Here is a 19,668-nt window from a genome sequence, read left to right as displayed (position 1 = left end):
TTGCTCTATTCATACTACTTCGATATTTCAGCACCCCTGGAGACCTGGGTTTAAGGCTGCCATTTACATCTACGATCTAAATGGGTAAAACATAATTTGAGAAGGGAATCACATAATGTGGATCTTTACGATGTGATGCTCATCCCATGGTAGTGATGGAACTTTTTTTCTTGCCCAAATGTCAATTGAAGGGAGGTTTTTTTGAGGCAACCGGTTTTTTGTCCGGTGTTAGTGCCATGCAGAGTGACTGACTGTGATACCGGGTCATCTCATCACCAGCTACAAGTGCATGAAAGGTGATGACATCATGGGGCAGACCGGTCAAGGAGGGTTGGTCTGATCTGCCAGCTTTGATGTGGGCATGAATCCTGTGTCTGGTAGCTCTGCCAATAAGCAAGCAGTTGAAGCTCCTTGGTGCGCTACATAAGTCACCCACTCTTCCTGATAAAGGGACCGACAACGATTAAGCGAAGGGCCCTCAAAAGGGAAAGCAAGCAATTGAAGGATACATGCCCAGCATCCAGTGTCGGAACACTTCCGCCCACAAGAAAGATGGCCACGTCTACAGACTACGTAACCTACGCCCTTCCTGCACCATAATCAAAATGGTAGCGCCCATCAACCCACGTGATATGAACCCCTTCGGCCCGCAAACAAGATGGCAGCACCACGTGGTAGGCTGCGATCTTTCTGATTGGTCGCAGGGGGGCGTGACGCATTAGAAGCAGAGAGGCTGCTCCTAAGGGGAGTGTTTGTGCCGGGAGGTCTCAGGCCAGCGGCCAGGGGGGTGGAGGAGGGATGCTGCGGCCGCTACCCAGGCGTCTCGGGAGGTTACTAATCCGCACCATGAGCCAGCGCGAGGCCGAGCTGCGCGCCGACGGGAAGCGAGTCCTGGTAAGGAGGATCAAAGCGGGTGGATCGTTTCCGGGTTCATGGGGGAGTGGGTGGGACCACTTCCGGGTCTTGTGGGGAGGCGGGGCAGCAGGTCCCGCCCGACTGTCGCGGGGTGGCCAGGAGCTGGGCGGGGCCTGCCAGGACAAGTCCGCGAGGCGTCGTTAGGCGCCGCCCCCTCCCCCGGGGCGCAGCCTGTCGGCATGCTGGAGGAGGCCGCGTGCGCTGCTGAGCTCTCGGTACCGCCCGCCCCGCCCCCGCCGCATTGGGGCAGCGCCGCCTGTGGAGCAGCCCGAGAGCCACGGGCCCTGCAGGGGGCGCCGGGCAGGAGGAGCCGCACAGGCGGCTCCGGGCATAGCGAGCCCGGCGGCCGGGTCTGTGCCCTGCGCTCCGCCTGCCGGCCTCGGTGAAATGGGACCGTCCAGGCGGATCTGACCGGGGCGAAGCGCCCAGTGGGTCGGAGCTGCGGGGCGAGGGGAGCAGCGGCAGTGCCCGGCTCCCAGACCGCACCGGCGTGCAGACAGCGGCGGCAGACGTGTGCTTGGGGTGTGCCCCCCCGTCACCTCGCCGCTGTTTGCACGCGCACCCCCCGCCCACGCGCACACACCCGGCCCGCGATTCCCAAGTAGAGGGGAGCGGAAGAGAGCAGACTAACCCGTTCACACGTTCTCCAGCCGCTTGGGGATTCTGCGGCCTGCTTGTTCGGAACAATCCCGGCTCGAACCTGTGACACTGGTGTGGCTAACGGACATTCACAGTGACGCTGGATAACACATGCAGGGGGTGACAATTCAAGGCAGAAGCCAAAGACGTTTCCCCCCTGATCAGGTTATTTTCTGGTTGCCGGCTATTACAAGGGCCTTGCTGCCGTGTTCTGAACAGGGGGTGCTAGCCCCTCTTAGCAGTGTCCTGATCAAGCGAGATCACAGCTCTGATCTGCTCTGGCAATTTGTGTTCCCTCCCAGCTATCCCACAACACACACGCTGCTTGGGTCCTGAATCAATTCATTGTGTTGCCCACCATGAAGGGCTCCAGAGATGACAGATTCACAACCAGTGTTTTAATACAGCGGTTCCCAAACTGTGGTACACAGGCCCCCTTCCCAATGGTACACGTCCACCTGCTGCTGGGGGACTGGCTGCGGAGCTTCCAGTGGTGCTTGGCCATGCAGGGGCAGAGTGCAGCAGCCCCCAGGGCAGCTCAGCCATTCTGACCCCTCCTCACCCCTGGACACACAGCAGCTAGCCAGGAACCCCCCTGGCGCCAGCCCTGCCCCCCAAAAATTGGTGGTGGTATTACAGGTGGTGGTGTTTTATGTTGGTGGTATGCAGCGTGGTAGTTTGGGAAACACTGTTCCAATAAACTAATAATGAACAGAAAAAAACAAGACTCAGGCCTGCTACTCCCAAACGTTCCTCTGTATTTCCCTGGTGCTCTTCTACAACTCTCCCTTTCACAAATGCTGTTGACAATTACTGTCTGGAGTTCCTCCTCTTCAATTCCATCCCAGACCCTCTCCAACCCAGCTTCTGTCCCTTGCACTCCACTGAAACTTCTCTCACTGAAGACCTCTATCTCACCAAAGCTCAGAACCAGTTCTACATCCTCACTGACCTGTCATTTGCCTTCAACACTGTCAGGCAGGATGTTGGAATCTTGTCCTGCCTTGGCTTGTCTGACACTATCTTCTCCTGGTTTTCCTCCTAGATCTGTAGTTGCTCCTTCAGCGTGTCCGGGAGGATCTTCCTCATCCCCCAAGCCTTCTGTGGGAGTTCCACGGGGCTCTGTTTTGGTCCCCTTCTCATCTGTAATCTCATGTGTGAGCACAAATTCAGCTACCATCTCTATACTGAGGATCCCAGATCTACTTTTGTACTCCAGACCTGTCTCCTGTTCAAACTGAAATCGCAGCCTGACTCTCTGACATCTGCTGGATGTCTAGCTCAAGTTCAACATGGCTAAAGAGAGCTCTTAATCTTTCCGCAAAAGTCCTACCAAGTACCTCCCCTCTTCATCACTGTGGACACCCTTCCCCCCCCCGCCTGTCACTCAGGCCCATGACACAGGCATTACCTTTGACTCTGACCTCTCAGTCCTCACATCCAGGCTGTCTAAGTCTTGCCAATTCTTTCTCCATAACATCTCTAAGATACAGCCTTTCCTATACATCCACACAGGGAAAACTCTTGTCCAGGCTCTCATCATCTCATTTTAATTACTGCATATCCTTCTCTGGCTTTGACAAATGCCGTCTTGCCCCACTCCTATCTGTTCAGGATGCTGTTGCAGAGGTCATTTTGACTACATCGCCCCTCTCTTTGATTTCCTGCACCAACATCCCCTTCTCTCTCGCTTCAAACATAAGCTGCTTGTCTTCACTTTCAAGGCCTTTCATGGCCTATCCTCACCCTACCTCTCCGCTCTCCTTCACTATAGAGATTTCAACTCCCACCTGTGATTAGCCCTCTATCACCCACATTACATTTTCAAATAAACACCTGTGTGCTTTCTCCTGTGTTGTGCCACATGCTTGCCACAAAGCTACCTTATTATCCCTCCTTAAATCTCTCCTTTTTTCTTGATGCCTAAAAAAACCTTGGTATCATCTCATTGTTTTCTTGTACTCTACCTATCTGACTGTCTGTTGTCTCCTGTTTTATACTTACATTGCCAGCTCTTTGGGACAGGGACTTTCTGTTTTGTGTTTGCACAGCACCTAGCACAATGGGATCTTGGTCCTTGACTAGGGCCCCTAGGCATTACAGTAATAAAAATAATACATTTTGCCATTTCTCCTTGTAAATGATCTCATGACACTGTGTCAATGTACTGTTATTTCACAGCTGGAACTCATCTTCTTTGGATTATGCTCTTTGCTCTGCCAACTGCAGTTAGTCATTTAAGGGACTTTGTCTTCCCCATCTACGGATAAGAAATCACAGGACGGATACGGTTCTTAGTCACCCTATGGCTTCTTATTTCCGGAGATGGGAGGTACAGCTGGAATGAGTGGGGGGATGGGGATCCTTCACTAAACTCATGAGCATCTCACTCAATCCCAGCACTAAACCCATCTCACTTCTGTTTAACAAGAGAGGGACAGGCCTTTGTAGTTACAGTCTGGCCCTACAGTAATCAACAATGGACATGGTGATCATGTTGCTGCTTCTGAAGGGAAGCAGCTGGTTTTGCTGGTGAGTTTCCTACCCTGATAGTGAACGGAGCAGGGCTGCAGGGAAGGCAGATTTGATCTTCACTGCACCACAAGGGCTGGCACCAATGACACAGTTTGCTTGGATGCTGATATAGAGAGTCCTAGTAACAGCTGTTGCTGGTTCTCTTTGCAGGTGGCAGGGCTGGGAAATTACGGGCTGCGAGGAACCCGTCATAATGTGGGCATGGCCGTGCTCAATCAACTGGCCCAGAAGTTGAACGTTGCTGACCAATGGAAAGCGGATAGACGCTGCTGCGCAGATGTGACCATCACCAACGTGGAGGAAACAGAGCTGGTGCTGATGAAACCTCGGCGGCTCATGAACATCAATGGACTCAGTGTAGCAAGCGCTGGTGAGCGACTCCGAACACCTCCAGTAGCCAGCTGAGCAATGCACACAACTGTAGCCTTCCAGGGTCCTTTGTGCTTCACCTTCGTAGCCATAGGAGACCACTCAGGGCTATAAGCCACGAGTTTGAAATACTTGCCCTGGAACTACAGGTCCCACTTCTGCCAGAGTTAATCTCCTTTTTCTTTTCCATGGATGTAACAATTCTGTGGCTTCTTAGGACTTCCTTCCCAGGACAGTTTTCAGATCAGTCAGGATTTTCCCTGGCGTCCTTGGCTACGAGGTCCCCTCCTCACTCTATTGCATAGCGTGCTGCAGACTAGTTGGTTACCATCTTCCAATCCACTGTGTTTCAGTGGTATGGATTGTAAAGTACTTTTGGCCAAAAGACAAGAGCAGTGTTTAGCAACATCATGTAATGCAGACATCAGACCGCTCCAGTGACCGCGTGTGCAGTTAGCTTGCCAGCATTGCTGATAGTGAATTCCTGAGGTTGGAAGTTCTCTTGTTCCTGCCATGCCCTTCCTGCCTTCCACGTCCCCTGTCATTTTTCTCCACTGACACATTCAATGTCCTTCTTTAGGTCCCCGAGGCTGTGGGATGGTGACAGATGGATTTAATTTCTCCTCACTTTTTGTGCATTGTTTCTTTTTCAAGCTGAAACTTACAACCTCGGGGTAGAAGACATTTACCTGGTTCACGATGATCTGGACAAGCCTCTGGGGAAGATGGCGATAAAGCTGGGAGGCAGCGCAAGGTACGAAGGGAAAGCCCCTGTGGAAAATGACCTTGAAAGATTTGCTTGACCTGGCCTCTTACTTTGTGTGTGGTAAAAGGGGCATTTGGGGCTGTGCCTGTGAATGTCCCATCTCCACCCCCAGGACTGCAGATGTGGCAGCAGACAGTGGCAGAACCTTTCTGAGCTCTGGTCACTTTTGTAGTGCTTTACAAGCTCCAGCTGAGTTTCCTCTGCTGTCTGCCCAACCATCTGCAGTTTCCAAGTCAAAGCACCAGTTAAACCAGAGCTCTTTTAATGAATTGGTAGGCCTCAGATTGTGGGCTCTGGCAGGAGGTGTGCAGGAAACAACTGGTGCCTGGGCTGCTGTGATAATGCCAGAGGACTGCCCAGAGGGGTGTTAGGCAACCTAAGTGAGTCACACACATCCTAGCCTTATCAAAACCTGAGCCCAAACAGAACAAGTCACCCGCGATCTATGCTCGTGCTGACGGGGATGTCTGATGGAAGAGCAACCTTTCTGAATCAGTTACATTAGCCACACACTTGTCCCTGGGGATCTCCCGTCTTGTTACCACATGTTCCATACCTGGCTGTGTTCAGACCTGCCCAATACAGGCAGTGTGCACATCATCTACTCCCTTCGCCAGCAGCTGAAAGCAGTGGGTGCCAGAGGCCCTGCTGGGGAGTCCAGTGCAGGGCAAGGGATGCTCTTTATCTGCACGGCCCTGTCCCTAGCTGAGCCCCCTTTTTGGCACTACGCTGTGGATCACCCATGGGGTTTTGCCCAGATGAGAGGCTGCTGCATGTAAGTGAGGCCTGGTCTGAGCATGGGGCTGGGAGTCAGTAGCTGCTCCTCTCTGACACTGATTGCCCCTCTAGCCATGAGCATGTCACTTAGGGTCTGATTTTTCAGAAGTGCTGAGCAGCCAGAACTCCAGGTGCAGTCAATGGGAGCCGCAGGTGCTCAGCATCTCTGCAAGACAAGGCCTGCCTGCCTGGGCTTCCTCTGCACAACCTTGCATTAGTTTCCCTCTGTGGATATTCAGATGTTGCGTAGAATGGCTTCTTATGCTCTTACACTGAAATCCAAGTGTCCACATGGGGTTTGCACCAGCTTAACTAACTTGGGGGTAAAGTCACACCTCTCGTTAAATCAGTGCAACTTTCTGTGTAAACAAGCCCAGTGCCTGGGTCCTATGGAAAGGGGGATAATAAAGCATCCCTGCTGGCCCCCAGGAGTGGGAGCAGGGATCAGTTACTGTCCATACAGAGCAGAGGATGGAGAGTTCAGTGTGAATCCCATGGATCATAGTTTCTCAACCTGTGTACGCAAGACACAGGCAGGGGGGTACTTGGGAAAAAAAGAGAGAAGGGGAGGCGGGTGGCAGCCCCCAGCTTCTGGGGGGAAGCGGATAGCAGCCCCCTGCTTCCCGCCAGGTCCCAGCTCTGAGCTGGGAGGTGGGCGGTGGCCCCCCACTTCCCGCCTGGTTACAGCTCCCAGCTAGGAGGCAGGTGGCAGCTGCTAGCTTCTGGGGGAAACGGACAGCAGCCCCCCACTTTCTACCAGGTCCCAGCTCCCAGATGGGAGCCCAGTAGCAGCCTCCTGCATCTTGTCAGCTGGACTCGCAGCTGGGTGGCAGCCACCCCCACCCTGGCTCCAAGCCGAGGGACAGCCTCCAGCACCCCGGCTTGAAGATGGGCAGTAGCCGCCTGCCCACATCTCCGGGTCCCAGCCGGTGCGGAAGCCTCCTCTGCCCCATCTTGGAATGGGTGGCAGTCGCCCACCTCCCAGGCTGGCAGCCAGGCAGCAGCCCCCCTCCCTGGCTCAAAGCCCAGTGCCCAGAAAACTTGTCAATTTCACGGCTCTATGACAGCCCCAGATTTTACCAGTTGCCGCTTTTACTGTCTCTCTTTCTCTCACCCTCCTTCCCTGTCTCTCTCTCACCCCTTCCTCCTCTCAAATCTATGGCAAAAAATTTGGCACAGCACTTTATAGTCCCCAGCATTGGCATACCGCTCAAAGCCTCGTCGCTTTGGCCAACATCACCTTTAGCCCAGGTACATACTTGAGCTATGCACCCCAGGTGTAAAGGTGGTAACTCTACCCACACTAGATCTGACGTCATATCATGGCCTTGTATACTCAGCCCGTCTTCCAACACACGGCTCACATTAGTCTGTAAATATAAAATCCCGTGGAAAATTGGGTGTTGGGTACTTATTAACATTTTCAGACATTAGGGGGTACGTGCTTCTTAAAAGGTTGAGAAACACTGCCATGGCTGATCCCTTTGGGGTTCTCACCTACACGCTGACAGTTGGTTTGTCTTGCTTTCTTTAGGGGGCATAACGGGGTCCGGTCCTGCATCAGCTCCCTGCACTCAGATGTAAGTCAGTCTGGCAGCGTAAAGAACACTCTCAAGCACACATCTTAGCAATGCATCTGTAAAGCGCCATCTCTCCCCAGCCCCAGAGTGCGCTTATCCGCTCTGAGCCCCCCAACACCTTAGCTTCTCCTTGTGGTTGAGCTTTCCTCTCGTTAGCAGACATGGACCTTCATCCACCGCCCCCGCCCCCGCTCTTAGTTTGTGTTGTGCGAGGATTATCAGATGTGAGTCTTGTTTCTGAGTCACCATGAGCCAGGGATGTGGAGGCAATTATCTAAAGTGGAACCACATGGCCTGTCTCGGAGCTCAGGCCCCCAATTTAACTGTGCTGTTGGACAAAACTCTTTCCAGTTTCATGTTATCTGGAGCCCAGCCTGAAACCAGCTGCAGCACAGGGCCTCAAAGAAACGGACCGGGATACAATCCTGGCTCCCCTTCCACTGCTGAGCTCTGCCGTGTGGGGCTCTGGGCTCTAGAGAGGCACTTAGGATTCCCTTTCGCCCCACAGGCTCCCCCTTTGGCTGGTCCCTGGCTAACAAGGGTCTCAAGCTCCCTGACACCAAACTCTGGCCCCACATCAGAGCCTCCAGCATCTGCTTTGGCTCCAGGCTGTGCCAAGCCCATGTAGCACTTCGTAGCCACTGCCAGGCTGTTCTGAGAGCCCAGCTCGGGTGAACAAAGGGCCCCAGGAGCAGGTGGCACTGGGGAGAGGACACAGCACACACTGAATCCCCTTCTCTCCCTGCAGTGCATGGTGAGGCTCAGGGTTGGCATCGGCCGGCCGGTGGGGGAAGCCATGGTGGATCGCTACGTTTTGGGCAGGTTCAACAGCGCTGAGCACGAGGTCCTGCCGCGAGTCTTGGAGCAGGCAGCCGAGCTGCTGCTGGAACACATCCTGCAGAGGAGCTGTGGCAAGGCGGTGCACAGGGGGCAGGACTGCACGCCCGCTGGCGACAAGGGGGACAGGACAGCGTGTTAACCCTTTGGCCGGGTGGAAGTTGCTATGAATCTGGTGCCGATGGAAAGCAGTGGTCCTGGACTTCTTAATGGGCCTCTGGGTACAGCTGCCAGGGTGGGCTGGGGAGCATGATGTGCTGGCGTGGCGCTGAGCAGACAGCGCTGATCCCACAAGCGGTGTTGTGCAGGGGCCGGTGCTGTGTGCAGCAGGCCTGGGCTGAGGGCAGCTCCTGGCAATGAAATTTGGGGGGTGGCAGCGAACTGCCAGGCAGGTGCTATTTCTGTACTCCCCCCTCCCCTGTGTCAGGCTTCTCTGCACACTCCCCTCCCCCCCCAAACTAGCACTGACCAAGCCAGCAATGAAGGAGGAGCATAACTTCCCCTCCTGCAGCTGGCCTGGCTCCACCCGGCCCGGACTGTACTAGGACCACCTGCCCCCGCCTGGCACTGCAGCCCCTGCCATGACGGCAGTGAGGAGGAGGAGCCTGAGAGCTACTCAAGCCCCGGCCAGGTTCCCCCGCACACCCCAGCTGCAGGCTTGTAGTGTTCAGGACCGCCTGCCTCCTCGCTGAGCTTGGGACCAGTCTGTCCCAGCAGCACCTTCTTCCTCTCCCTGCAGAACCGGGCTGGGACTTGAGGCTGGTCTTGCCTGGCCTCAGATTTGCCTTGAACCATCCAGACAGCTCAGTAACGCGAGAGGTTTTATAGGACAGTTTTGCATAGACTAAATAAACCCAGGCGCCCAATCTGTGCCCGCTGCGCCCAGTCCCTCTCCTTCACGCAGGCATCCTGGGGAGTCGGGGAGGGAGTGAGCGGGTGTCAGAAAGAGGGGCTCCCTCCTCCCCCTGCTTTCACGGCCTCTCCCTATTTGGTCAGCAGGCCCTGCACGGAGTATCTGGCCACTATCTCCGGCAGGGGCAGAATCGGCTGCTGCTGCTTCTCCTCCGGCCAGGAAGTCATCAGTGGCTGTTGGGAAATTGGCAGTGATTCAAACTGTCACATCAGTCACTACATCCCTATGGGGGGGCGAGGTGGGCCAATCCCTCCGGCACTTGGATAAGTTTCTCCTGCCCCTGCGGGTCCGTGGAGGGACCCATTAGAAGCAGGGACAAGGGACTTAGGGTGTCAGTCTTAGTGCTTACCTCAGTTCTCAGCCTCTCTACTGAGCCTGCCCAGCTCTCCTGGGCAACTCCCCTTTCTAACCTCCCATGCTGCCTTTGCCCAGGAGCCAGCCCTGCCCATGCCCGGCTGGCCTGAGCCCCCCTCACCTCCGTGGTGCTGGTGTAGTTGCGGATGGTCCCGAAGCGGGTGGTCTTGGACAGCAGGCCCATCTTGCTCATGCTGTGAAAGAGTCGTGCCCCTCGCCCCGGCTGTGCTATCAAGGGATGCGAGACAACAGGAGAGGCCTTGAGGTACGGGGCTGGGAGCAGCTGGCTGGAGTGGAGGAGAAAGGGGATGGGTTAGCCCGCATGCCGGGGGAGGGGGGGTGCCTCAGCCCAGGAATTAACATACTGCACTGAAGGGGAGAGTGGGGCAGAGACTAGAACGTTGGGGGCAGGAAGATACTGCAGGCCCTGGGTGGGCAGGGAGTAGAGCAAGGGTAGGGTGTCTCCTAAGAGCCTCCCCAGCTCAGGCTTAGCCAGGCCAGGTGCTAGCAGTGACTGTGTGCAGCAGTCACCAGAATCTCAGCCTGATTTGCAGGGGGGGGGGGAAGCAGGAGATGGGGGGTAGCATCTTGGCAGAAGCAGGCAGGCAATCAAAGAGCAGTGTGGAGAACTGCATGCTGACCGGCTCAGTAAGGAGCGTGAGACGGCGCCAGCCCGGGTCGGTGGTGGTGGGAGATCGTGGCCATCGATTGCTGGTGGGTGGCCTGCATGGAACGAACTAAAGGTGACCCAAAGGTCTCATCTGCCCTGCTTCTGGAGGGCTGTGGGAGAACTGGGGGGAGATGGGAGTCATGACATCACAGGGCAGGGAGGGGAGAGCTGATTGGCTAGGAGTTTTATTCCCATGCCAAACAGAGAGTTGGAAATAAAACCTGTTACAGACTCAGCGCCTCGCCCCACGCCGTCAAGGGGGTGCTGAGGCTGACAAGGCTCCCGACCCCTTGGCCTGCTCCTTCCAGGAGCCCTCCCTGCACAGGGGCCCAAGCTGGAAGGTGAAAACGCAACCACGTGTCCTACAGGGCTACAGAGACCATAGAACAGAGGCACGACCCCATTTCTCTCCCCTTTGCCTTTGGGAGTCTGGCGTGGCCTCCAGATGGGACCTGCCTCTATCGGGTGCAGTGAGATGCTGGGGTTGGGCCCGCACACGGCGTGGGGCTACTCACTGCGTTTCACACACTCCCACCCACCTCTCTGTGGTGGACTCCAGTCGCTGCTCCCTGCCGGCCATTTTCTGTGGCCAGGACGCCTGCTCCTGAGGTGCGGGCCCAGCCGTGGTCGCCCGCCTCAGCAGACCCAGCAGGCTCTGCAGCATCTCCTGGTGGCGCAGCTGGAACATTATGTCGAAGTCACCATCCTCCTCATCAGCTGGCCTCTCCTGTAGGTGACAAGATGGGGGAGGGGAAATGACGGCAGCTTCTACTTCCCCCTCCCCCCATGACTTCAAAGCACAGGGGTTGGGCCCCCACAATTCCCACTGGAGGGAGAAGAAGCCCCATGGCTCAGTCTCCACTACCTCAGCCTGGCTCCTACATTCTGAGCGCACCCAGAACCCAGCAGCTGCAGTAGGCGAGTGGGATGCCCGTCTAACACAGGATCCCCACGGCCGCTCCGATCTCTGCTGGGACAGTGGGCAGGGAGCTGGAGGGTTTGGGCTGGCCTTGCAGATTTAAGTCAGACTGTTTAGTGGGGTTCCCTGGAACAGCAGCCCAGCATCTCTAGGCTCTTCCCCGCCTGATTCCCGTCCCCAGCACAGGACATGCCGTCGGATCCTCACTTGGATGCAGCCAAGGGCTCAGCAAGCGACTTAGCATAACAGGAAGATTTCTGGTCACCATGTGCATTAAACACCCTGTATGTGCTGGTCTAGAGCATCTGCCCCCGCAGCATGGACCCATCCTTCCCCATGACTATCCTCCAAGTGGACTCCACAGCCTAGCGCCCCCTGTAGGGGAGAAGGCGAACTACTGTGAGTCCAGCCAAAGTAGCCCTAACACATACTGGTTTGGTGCAAAATAAAAAGCAGGAAGCCGCTGCCACAGAAGATTCAGTGCCAAGGTCCTGGGTGGGTGTTTGGACAGAGTCCAGGGCTCTGGATGTGGTCACTGAAATTGCAGAGTCCAGGGCAGACCTCGTGCAGGGCAGGGCAGGGCAGGGCATTTGTGCCATGACAGCTCACCACAGTGTTTGCACGGAGGCACAACACCAACATGAGGCCATTTTATCCTCCCAGATTATCACAGCATCTTCCTCAAGTGACGCAGCAGCCCCAGGAATGGATGCAAAATCCACTCCTGTTCATTTTACATCTTCCCGAATTGGCAATGTCCTACTTGCCTGATGTAGAATCAACTCCGGTCAGCAGAAGGGCCTTCCAAGTCAACAGCGCCATTAAGGGAATCCCCCGATCGCGCAGGACTCTGGAATTATCCCATGAGTCAGCCGCTCAAGATCGGGACAGAGCCAAGGAAGACGGCGGCACAGGAAAGATGGTCCAGGGGTTGGGGGCTAGCCTGGGACTCTGGAGGCCTAAGCTCACGTCCCACCTCCACCCCAGACTTCCTGTGTGAGCTTGGGCAAGGCACTTCGTCTCTCTATGCCTCAGGAAGCACAGCTCTGCCTCACTGGAGCGTTGGGACGGGGTCGGGGGGTGAATACATTAAAGCTTGTGGGATGCCCAGATCCTATTAACAGGGTCCATGTAAATACAAAGACAGCCAGGGTTCAACGGCTCGCTAACCGCTAACTCTCCTTAGCAGGATTTTTGGCAAGTTCTTTTATCCTACCAGAGCTCAGGAGTTTCCCAGCTTTGCTGCCCCACAGCCTGTGCCTGCGTTACCCTGTTATTAATGGAAACGTTTTGCTCTGCTGCCTTTCCTTGGAAAGAGCTCTGAGAGCCTTTAAACACTAACAGCCACCAATATAGTCAACTTCATTTTACACGCGGGGAGACAGGCGCACAGCAGCACTGTGCCTTGCCCATTGTGCGAATGGTAGGGCTGGAAACAGAACCCAGGAGTCCTGGTTCCCAGGCTGCTGCAGATAATATTGCTCCCCTTCTAGTTCTCAAGTCTTTCCTAGCCTTTGACCTCTGTGATCCTTGGTGCGTCTGTTCTGTTCTGGCTTTTTGGAGCAAAGCAAGGAAGTGTCACCATGGCAGAGGCATGCTGGGCTCTGGCCCATTTAATGGCAAACAGCCATCAGAGCATATCCACCCCAATCCTTGAGATTGTTTGAGTCTCACCTGCAGCAGGTCCTTCAGGGCACGGCCAGCCTGGTTCAGGATCCTCTCTGCATTCCTCCTGCGCTTCTGCTCTTCTTCCAGGAGCTTGGCCTGACTCTGCCCTTCATCTGACTTCCTCCTCACCTCCTCCTTCACTTCCTTCAGCTCCTGTCTGCAGGGACAGAGACCAGACAAGGAGCTCCAAGGGTCAGGTAGCAAACAGCCACTTCACCTCGCAGTGCAGGTGTTCTAGGGGGAGCACTCACCACCTGCAGCAGGCCTGGGCAGCTGTGTGCGCACGCACATGCACTTGTATAAATCAGGTTCCCCAGGGAGGTCTGTCCGTCCAAGTCAGGTCCCCAGGCATGTGTGCGTCTGTCTGACTGCCTGTCCCAGTCAGATCCCCCCCGGGAGATATGTGAATGTGACTGTCTGTTGCCTGTCTACCTTTCTGTCTAAGTTAGGCAACCAGGGAGATCTGTGAGTGGATGTGTGGGTGTGTCTAAGTCAGGTCTCCGGGGAGGCTGCTGTGAGCTAAGCCTCTCTGCACATCTATAGAAGCAAGATCCCACAGACAGTTTACTTTCCAAGAGTTCCAACCCCTGTAACTGCATGGGAACACCAGCCTCCGCTTTCTCATAGTAAATCCCACCCCGGGTAGGGTTCCTGAATATACTGTACATACAGCTCCCAGACAGCAGGCCCAGGGCCCCAGCTGAGTGGTCAGAGCATGCACGCAGAGACCATGCGCTGACAAAGCATGAGCTGACATTTTCCTGGCTCTGGGTCAGGCCTTTGTGAGACCTGTGTGCAGCACAAGGCACAGCAACTCTTCTGGGGGAACCAGGGGACATGACAGAGTCCGTCAGAGGGTTGAGTGGGCTACGGTGACACAGACACACTCAGGGTAAGCATCATTCCGATAATATTCAGTCCTTCTCTAGTCCCTCCCGGGCTCCTGTCCAAAGGCGCTTTACAGACAGTGCTGACTTAAGAGTCACAAGGCCCCTGTGAAGTAGGTGACTAGAGATACTTGGACCACTTTCCTCAGCATTTAAATGCAGCCATCTCTAGGGTGGAAAGTGGCAACTATTTAAAGACACACAGCAACACCGCATGGCAGTTTAGGACAGGAAGTGAAGACAAGTCTCCTGTTGAATAGCAATTGCAGAGAGCATTGAGCCATGACACTTCGGTTAACACCACAACTCTTCCGAGTTCCCGCTCTGCGGGGTTAATGGGCGCAAGGGGTCAGGACTAGCCCAGGTCAAAACATTTGGCAAGACAGTTCTCCATCAAAAAAAGCACTTTCATCAAAATCAGTGTGTCGATTTCAACAACATTTTCAATGGGAAAAAGTCAAAATGAATCACATTGACTTTCATGTTGCATTTTGAAAAGGCAAAATGTTTCCTTCTGGCTTCCTTATTTTGATTAATTTCATTTAGACATATTAAAAAACTAAATATCCATTTAATTCTATATTGTGTTAAATGCATAATATTAAAAAGTAATATTTAATATAATATTAAAGTTTAAATTTGGTGAATCAAAATAAGAAAGTCAAAACTAAAATGTTTTACCTTATTGAAACAAAATTATTCAACATTATCAAAATGAAATATTTTCGCAGCCCCAAATAGACACAGATTGGAATTTTTGTTTTGTTACAAATTTCAAAATTTATTCTAAACAAAAAAACTGTTTTCAAAATGTCAGAATTTCCCGTGGAACCAAAATTCCAATCCCCAGCCCGCTGTAGTCAGGATCTGCATGTTATGTCTCCTGTAAGCCTTCTAGCACCACACCAAGCCGTGGTTTCAGAGGCAGAGCGCCATTTTCTGAATCACTGAAACCAGGTCCTGTAATACCGGAGTTTTCCTTGGAGGTCTCCCATCCAACTTGGCCTGGCCCCACTTAGCCTGGGAAACGTGATGGGAATCTTAGCACAAGGACTCTGCTTGGCCTCTATGTAGCCGTGCAACAAGACCCAGCTGCAGCATAGGAATTAAATCTGCCCCCCGCATCCTGACAGCTTGCCATCACCTCCACTCTGCTGCACGTACCTTAGTGCCTGGTTTTCCTTCTGCAGCACCTCATGGGCTGCCTCCAGCTGGTGCATAGCCTCCTTCTGCTGCTTGTACTCCTCCACCACCACCTGCTGCTCCTTGCACTTATTGGTGAGCATCCAAATCATCTGAAATGAGCAGCAGGGATGCGGGTTCGGGACCAGGAGACAAGAGGGACATCACAGGCACCAGCCTCAACCCAGGCTCACTATCCCCCTCACTGCTGCCCACACACAGGCTGCAAGTTGTCTTTCCCGCTGTCAGTTCCCCATGGCCAAGGTAATGAGCCAACGAAGCATGAGCCACTTGCACTTCTATGGGGGATCTGAACAAACCCTAGGGCAATAGCGCTACCAGTGGGGGGGGGACACGACCAAGCCTCTGAAAGCCACCACATGGTTACTAGGTGCAGACAAGCTGGAGCAATGCCAGAACCAGCACCCCGGGGACTGCAGCACCCCACATCCCTCTGTGCGTGGGCTGAGCTCCTACCTTCTGGTTGCTGAGGCTGTTCTTGGTCATTTGCTTCTCATTGTGCTCCAGCATCTCCAGCTGCTTCTGCATCTCGGCCTGAGCTTCCTTCAGCTTGTCGTTCTCCTGGATGAGGTCGTAGCTGCGATCGGACATCTTGGCCAGCTGGACGTTGACGGCGACGTTCTCGCGGAGGGTGTGCTTTGTGGTCTCTGCCATCTGGCTGTTGGAGACCTTGCGGAACTCGGCTGCCACCACGTTAACACGCTGCATCATCTCCTTCTTCAGCCTGCAGGGGTGGGGTGTGTGCCCACACACACCGAGAAGGAGATCACTCCTGGGGCAGGGCCCACCGCAGCTGCTAACGCCTCAGCCCCGGCAAATCGGACCCCGGGGCAAAAGATTCAATACAGCCCGAGGAAAGGACTGCTCCTCGCGCTCCACCCACAGGGGAAGCTTTCACACCATCCCACTCACCCCCAAGTCTGCTGAAGGAGCTCTCCTGCCAGCCTGCCTACTGGGGAAGCTCTCCCAGTGCCCCGCCAACTCCAACTCCCTGCACAGCACCCACTCATCACCTAGCTGCAGAGGGTAGCTCTCTGGGCATCCCACTCACCCATGGGAGAGAACCCTCCCTGGATCCCATCAACCTGCCTTTCTTGAGCACCATCATTCCAGGATCTCAAAACACTTCCCAGTCATCAATGAACTGAGCCACACTCTTCCGCTGGAAGATCATCCCCATGTTACAGATGGGAAACTGAGGTGAAAGGATCTGCTCAAGGTCACACAGCGAGTCAGTGGCAAAGCCAGGAATATAAAGCATGGCTCCTAAATCCCAGACCTTGGCACTAACCATGAGACCACACTCCCACCTTCAGACTCAAGTGGGGAACTGCACAGTCAGCCACTGTCTGGCACTGACCGGTCTTTGTCCAGCACAGCTTTCCTCTCCAGGTTATAGATATACTCCTTGTGATCTTCCTCTTGTTTCTTCAGCTGCTCCTCTAGGGCTGCAAACTTGCCCATGAGATCATCCTTGTGGATCCTGAACTCCTCCAGTGCAGTCAGTTTTCCACCTGCCATAAGAGAGCACTTAGCAACCCAGCAAGACTGCTGGGGGCTTCACTCTTAGTCACAAGAGCGAAGTGCTTCAACAAGCTGGCAAACCCCCCTGTGAGATTCTCCCCCGCTGCTCTTCTCACAACCATGCATCTGGTCAACCACCGTGATCACAAACTCTACAGGGCCAGGACTCCCTTTAGTACGTTTGTACAGCACCTAGCACAATGGTGCTGCTGTGATACCAACAATACTAGGCCAGTATATGGGAAAAGCTTGCCCTGAGGTTACCCAGGCTATACATGTGGGAATCAGCAATAGAGAGCAGTCTCCAGCACTGGAAAGGGGCCATCCACAACCCACATTGTGGTGGAAAGAAAGGGAGGCTTCAGTGTGTATACACCACAGAGCTCTGCCTCCACACCCCCATGTGTACTCCCCCACGCACGGCTGTACCTAGGGCTGGTCACAAATTTTCCAGCAAAAAACTCCTCTTCTACGGAAAATCAGCTATGCGACTAAATGAACATTTTTGTGGAAAGTGGCTGCTCACCCTGAACATTTAAGGTTTTTCCTCAGAAAACAAGAAAAAAAACCAAAAACCTTTTCCCGAATGCCAAACATTTTTTGGTTTTCAGCAGCTTTGGGCCAAAAAAATATTAAAAAACATATCCATTTTCCAAACAGTTTATTTTGTTACTAAAAGTTGAAGTGTTCTGCTGAAAATCTCAATGAAAAACAAAAATCATTTTCATCAAAAAAATGTGGGGGGGGGGGGAGGGGAGGGGGAGAGAGGAAGAAAGAGTCAGGGAACAAATTCCCATCCACTCCAGCCAGAATACTTCTACTGGCAGTTCTCCCAACAGCCCATGGCCACAGCCCCAGGCTGGAACTGTTCCACCCTCTGAATTAGAGGCTCTGTCCCTGCACTGCAGCAGGAAGAGGGACCATGGTGCAAGGGGGAAGAGGAAGGGACCGAGCTGAGCCATGGCACATTACTTAGTAGCATGTTCTCCGAAGTGAGCTGGTCCTTGGTCTCCTGAAACTCATGTCGAACCTGGGCCAGCTGGGCCTCGAAGGCATCCTTCTCGCCTTCTTTGGCCTGCTGCAGGCTGAGCAGCTGGTCATTGAGGTCGGCAATCTCATCGACCCGCTGGTTCAGGGTCTTCTTGAGAAAGGCCACAATCTCCTTGTTGTCATTGGCCATCTGCTCGTACTCCATCCTGAAGAGGGTCTCGTTCACCTGCAGCTCGTCCCATTTCCGCTGGTACCTACCAGGGGCAAGCAGCGCCGAGCAGGCAGTCAGAAAGCAGTCTTCGGGAAGGGGCGACTGCCTGCCCCCATCTATTTATAGGTTGGTCCAATCTCTCCCATTGCCCGGGCACAGGCACAGGGCGTGCACAGCTCACAGCCCACATGCAGTGGGGCTGGAGAGGGGAGCTACTCATGGCCCATTCCCCTGCGCTCTCATCCAGCAGCTTGGGCTGCCCTGGCCCTACAGGTGGATGCTAGACTGGTAGTGGACAGGATCTCTCTGCCCAGCCCTGCCATGTTGTAAAAGGCCGTTCTAATTCCAACCCACGAGGCCAAACAGCCCTGCGGCGACCAGGTAAAGCGCCTTCATTTCTACGGGAGCTGCACCCGCTTACATGAGAACTGAATGTGGCCCACAGGCTCCAGGCACAGCACCTGGGAGCAAAAGAAAGAGAAGCTGCACCTTTGACCCAGGGCTTGGTCCCTTCTTTTTGCCTTATGCTAATGTTTTACCTGCACTATAACTGGCTTCTGCCGCACCAGCAGTAAAGGGCTAACGTGAGCCTGGACAGCGATCCTAGTAACACTTACACTTCTGAAACACCTGGACCCCAGAGCACTTTGCAATCCAGATTAACAAGAACCGTCTCACCCCACACCGAAACGCAGCCAGCTCTGGGGAGGCGCAGGGGCAGCTCTTTATACAGATACCCCTCACCCACACGGAAAGGCAGCCAGCTCTGGGGAGGGGCAGCTCTTTATACAGATACCCCTCACCCCACACGGAAAGGCAGCCAGCTCTGGGGAGGGGCAGCTCTTTATACAGATACCCCTCACCCCACACGGAAACGCAGCCAGCTCTGGGGAGGCGCAGGGGCAGCTGTTTAACCCCGACACAGCCGGGTTTGGCGGGCTGCTGGCTCAGCCCCAGACGCCCCCTCCCTGCACCCCGCTTCACCCTCCCGGGCCCTGCTGGAGTCGCTTCTCTGGGGGGAGCCGGGCGGGGGCCGCCCGCCGGGCCGCGGGGGCAGAGCGCGGGGCGCCCGTCGGCACAGACCGCCTGGCAAGGGCAGGGGCGCAGCCACAGCCGGCCCCGCGGGCCGCTCACCGGGCCAGCCGCGCCTCCAGGTCCCGGATCTGCAGCAGGTAGAACTCGCGGCTGTGCTCGGCCAGCGGCTGCTCCGCCCTCCCGTCCGCCCTGGCCTCCTTCTCCTTGGCCGCCGCCTCCTTCTTGCCGCCGCCGCCGCCCTTCTTCTTAGGGGCCATGGCGGCCGCGGCCCGGTAGGCAGGAGCCGGCGGCCGCTTTACGAGCCTGGCTGGAGACCGCGTCACCGGGGCAGCCGCTGTACATAGCAACGGAGCGGGGGCTTAAAGGGCCGGGCACAGGGCGGGGGCAGGGCCGCCCGGCGGGGATCCCTCAGCTGGGGGGGGGCCCTGGGCTGCACCCTCCCCGCAAGCAGGGCCCCCCCACCCACACACACACTGGGGATCCCTGGGCTGCCCCCCCACACACACACACACATACTGGGGATCCCTGGGCTGGTCCCCACCCACACACACACTGGGGATCCCTGGGCTGGGCCCCACCCACACACACACTGGGGATCCCTGGGCTGGGCCCCACACACACACACACACACACACTGGGGATCCCTGGGCTGGGCCAGCTTCCCCCCACACACACACAAAATGGGGATCCCTGGGCTGGGGCTCCAGGCTTTGCTGCCCTCCATCTCCCCACCTGAAGGGTGTTCCCTGGCCTGGGCTCTTTCCCTCCAGGCCAGGGGGCTTGTGCTGGATGCCCCAAACTTTGCTGTCGCAGGCACCTTCTGACCCCCCCTGAAAAATCAATGAGCTCCTAAAGGCTGTGGGACCAGAAGTTAGG

General features: G+C 55.2%; 2 protein-coding genes across 6 annotated transcripts; one reads left to right on the top strand and one right to left on the bottom strand.

Annotated features, from left to right (window-relative positions):
• Window positions 1–577: 577 nt before the first annotated feature.
• PTRH1 (peptidyl-tRNA hydrolase 1 homolog) lies at window positions 578–9,405 on the top strand. Of its 4 annotated transcripts, none has more exons than XM_067542110.1 (5): window positions 578–674; window positions 4,240–4,459; window positions 5,113–5,212; window positions 7,536–7,581; window positions 8,330–9,405. In XM_067542110.1, exons 1-5 carry the CDS (start codon window positions 606–608, stop codon window positions 8,558–8,560), a joined length of 666 nt encoding a protein of 221 aa, XP_067398211.1. In that variant the 5' UTR covers window positions 578–605; the 3' UTR covers window positions 8,561–9,405. The 4 variants fall into 4 exon arrangements, with proteins under 4 accessions (XP_067398211.1, XP_067398210.1, XP_067398213.1 ...); XM_067542109.1 differs by lacking the exon at window positions 578–674 and adding an exon at window positions 743–894; XM_067542112.1 differs by lacking the exon at window positions 578–674 and adding an exon at window positions 1,080–1,130.
• On the bottom strand, window positions 7,587–19,077 carry CFAP157 (cilia and flagella associated protein 157). Of its 2 annotated transcripts, none has more exons than XM_067542107.1 (9): window positions 18,892–19,077; window positions 17,529–17,800; window positions 16,393–16,546; window positions 15,489–15,756; window positions 14,994–15,124; window positions 12,949–13,099; window positions 10,895–11,082; window positions 9,807–9,972; window positions 7,587–8,768 (listed from the first exon to the last, which is right to left on the bottom strand). In XM_067542107.1, the coding sequence occupies exons 1-9, from the start codon at window positions 19,047–19,049 to the stop codon at window positions 8,625–8,627; spliced, it is 1,632 nt and encodes a 543-aa protein (XP_067398208.1). In that variant the 5' UTR covers window positions 19,050–19,077; the 3' UTR covers window positions 7,587–8,624. The 2 variants fall into 2 exon arrangements, with proteins under 2 accessions (XP_067398208.1, XP_067398209.1); XM_067542108.1 differs by lacking the exon at window positions 7,587–8,768 and adding an exon at window positions 9,204–9,504.
• Window positions 19,078–19,668: the final 591 nt, after the last annotated feature.

Source organism: Emydura macquarii, unplaced genomic scaffold (genome assembly GCF_026122565.2).
Source record: "Emydura macquarii macquarii isolate MOO-44397 ecotype Brisbane River unplaced genomic scaffold, CSIRO-AGI_Emac_v2 contig_691, whole genome shotgun sequence".
Taxonomy (NCBI): domain Eukaryota; kingdom Metazoa; phylum Chordata; order Testudines; family Chelidae; genus Emydura; species Emydura macquarii.
This window is presented reverse-complemented; position numbering and strand designations above follow the sequence as displayed.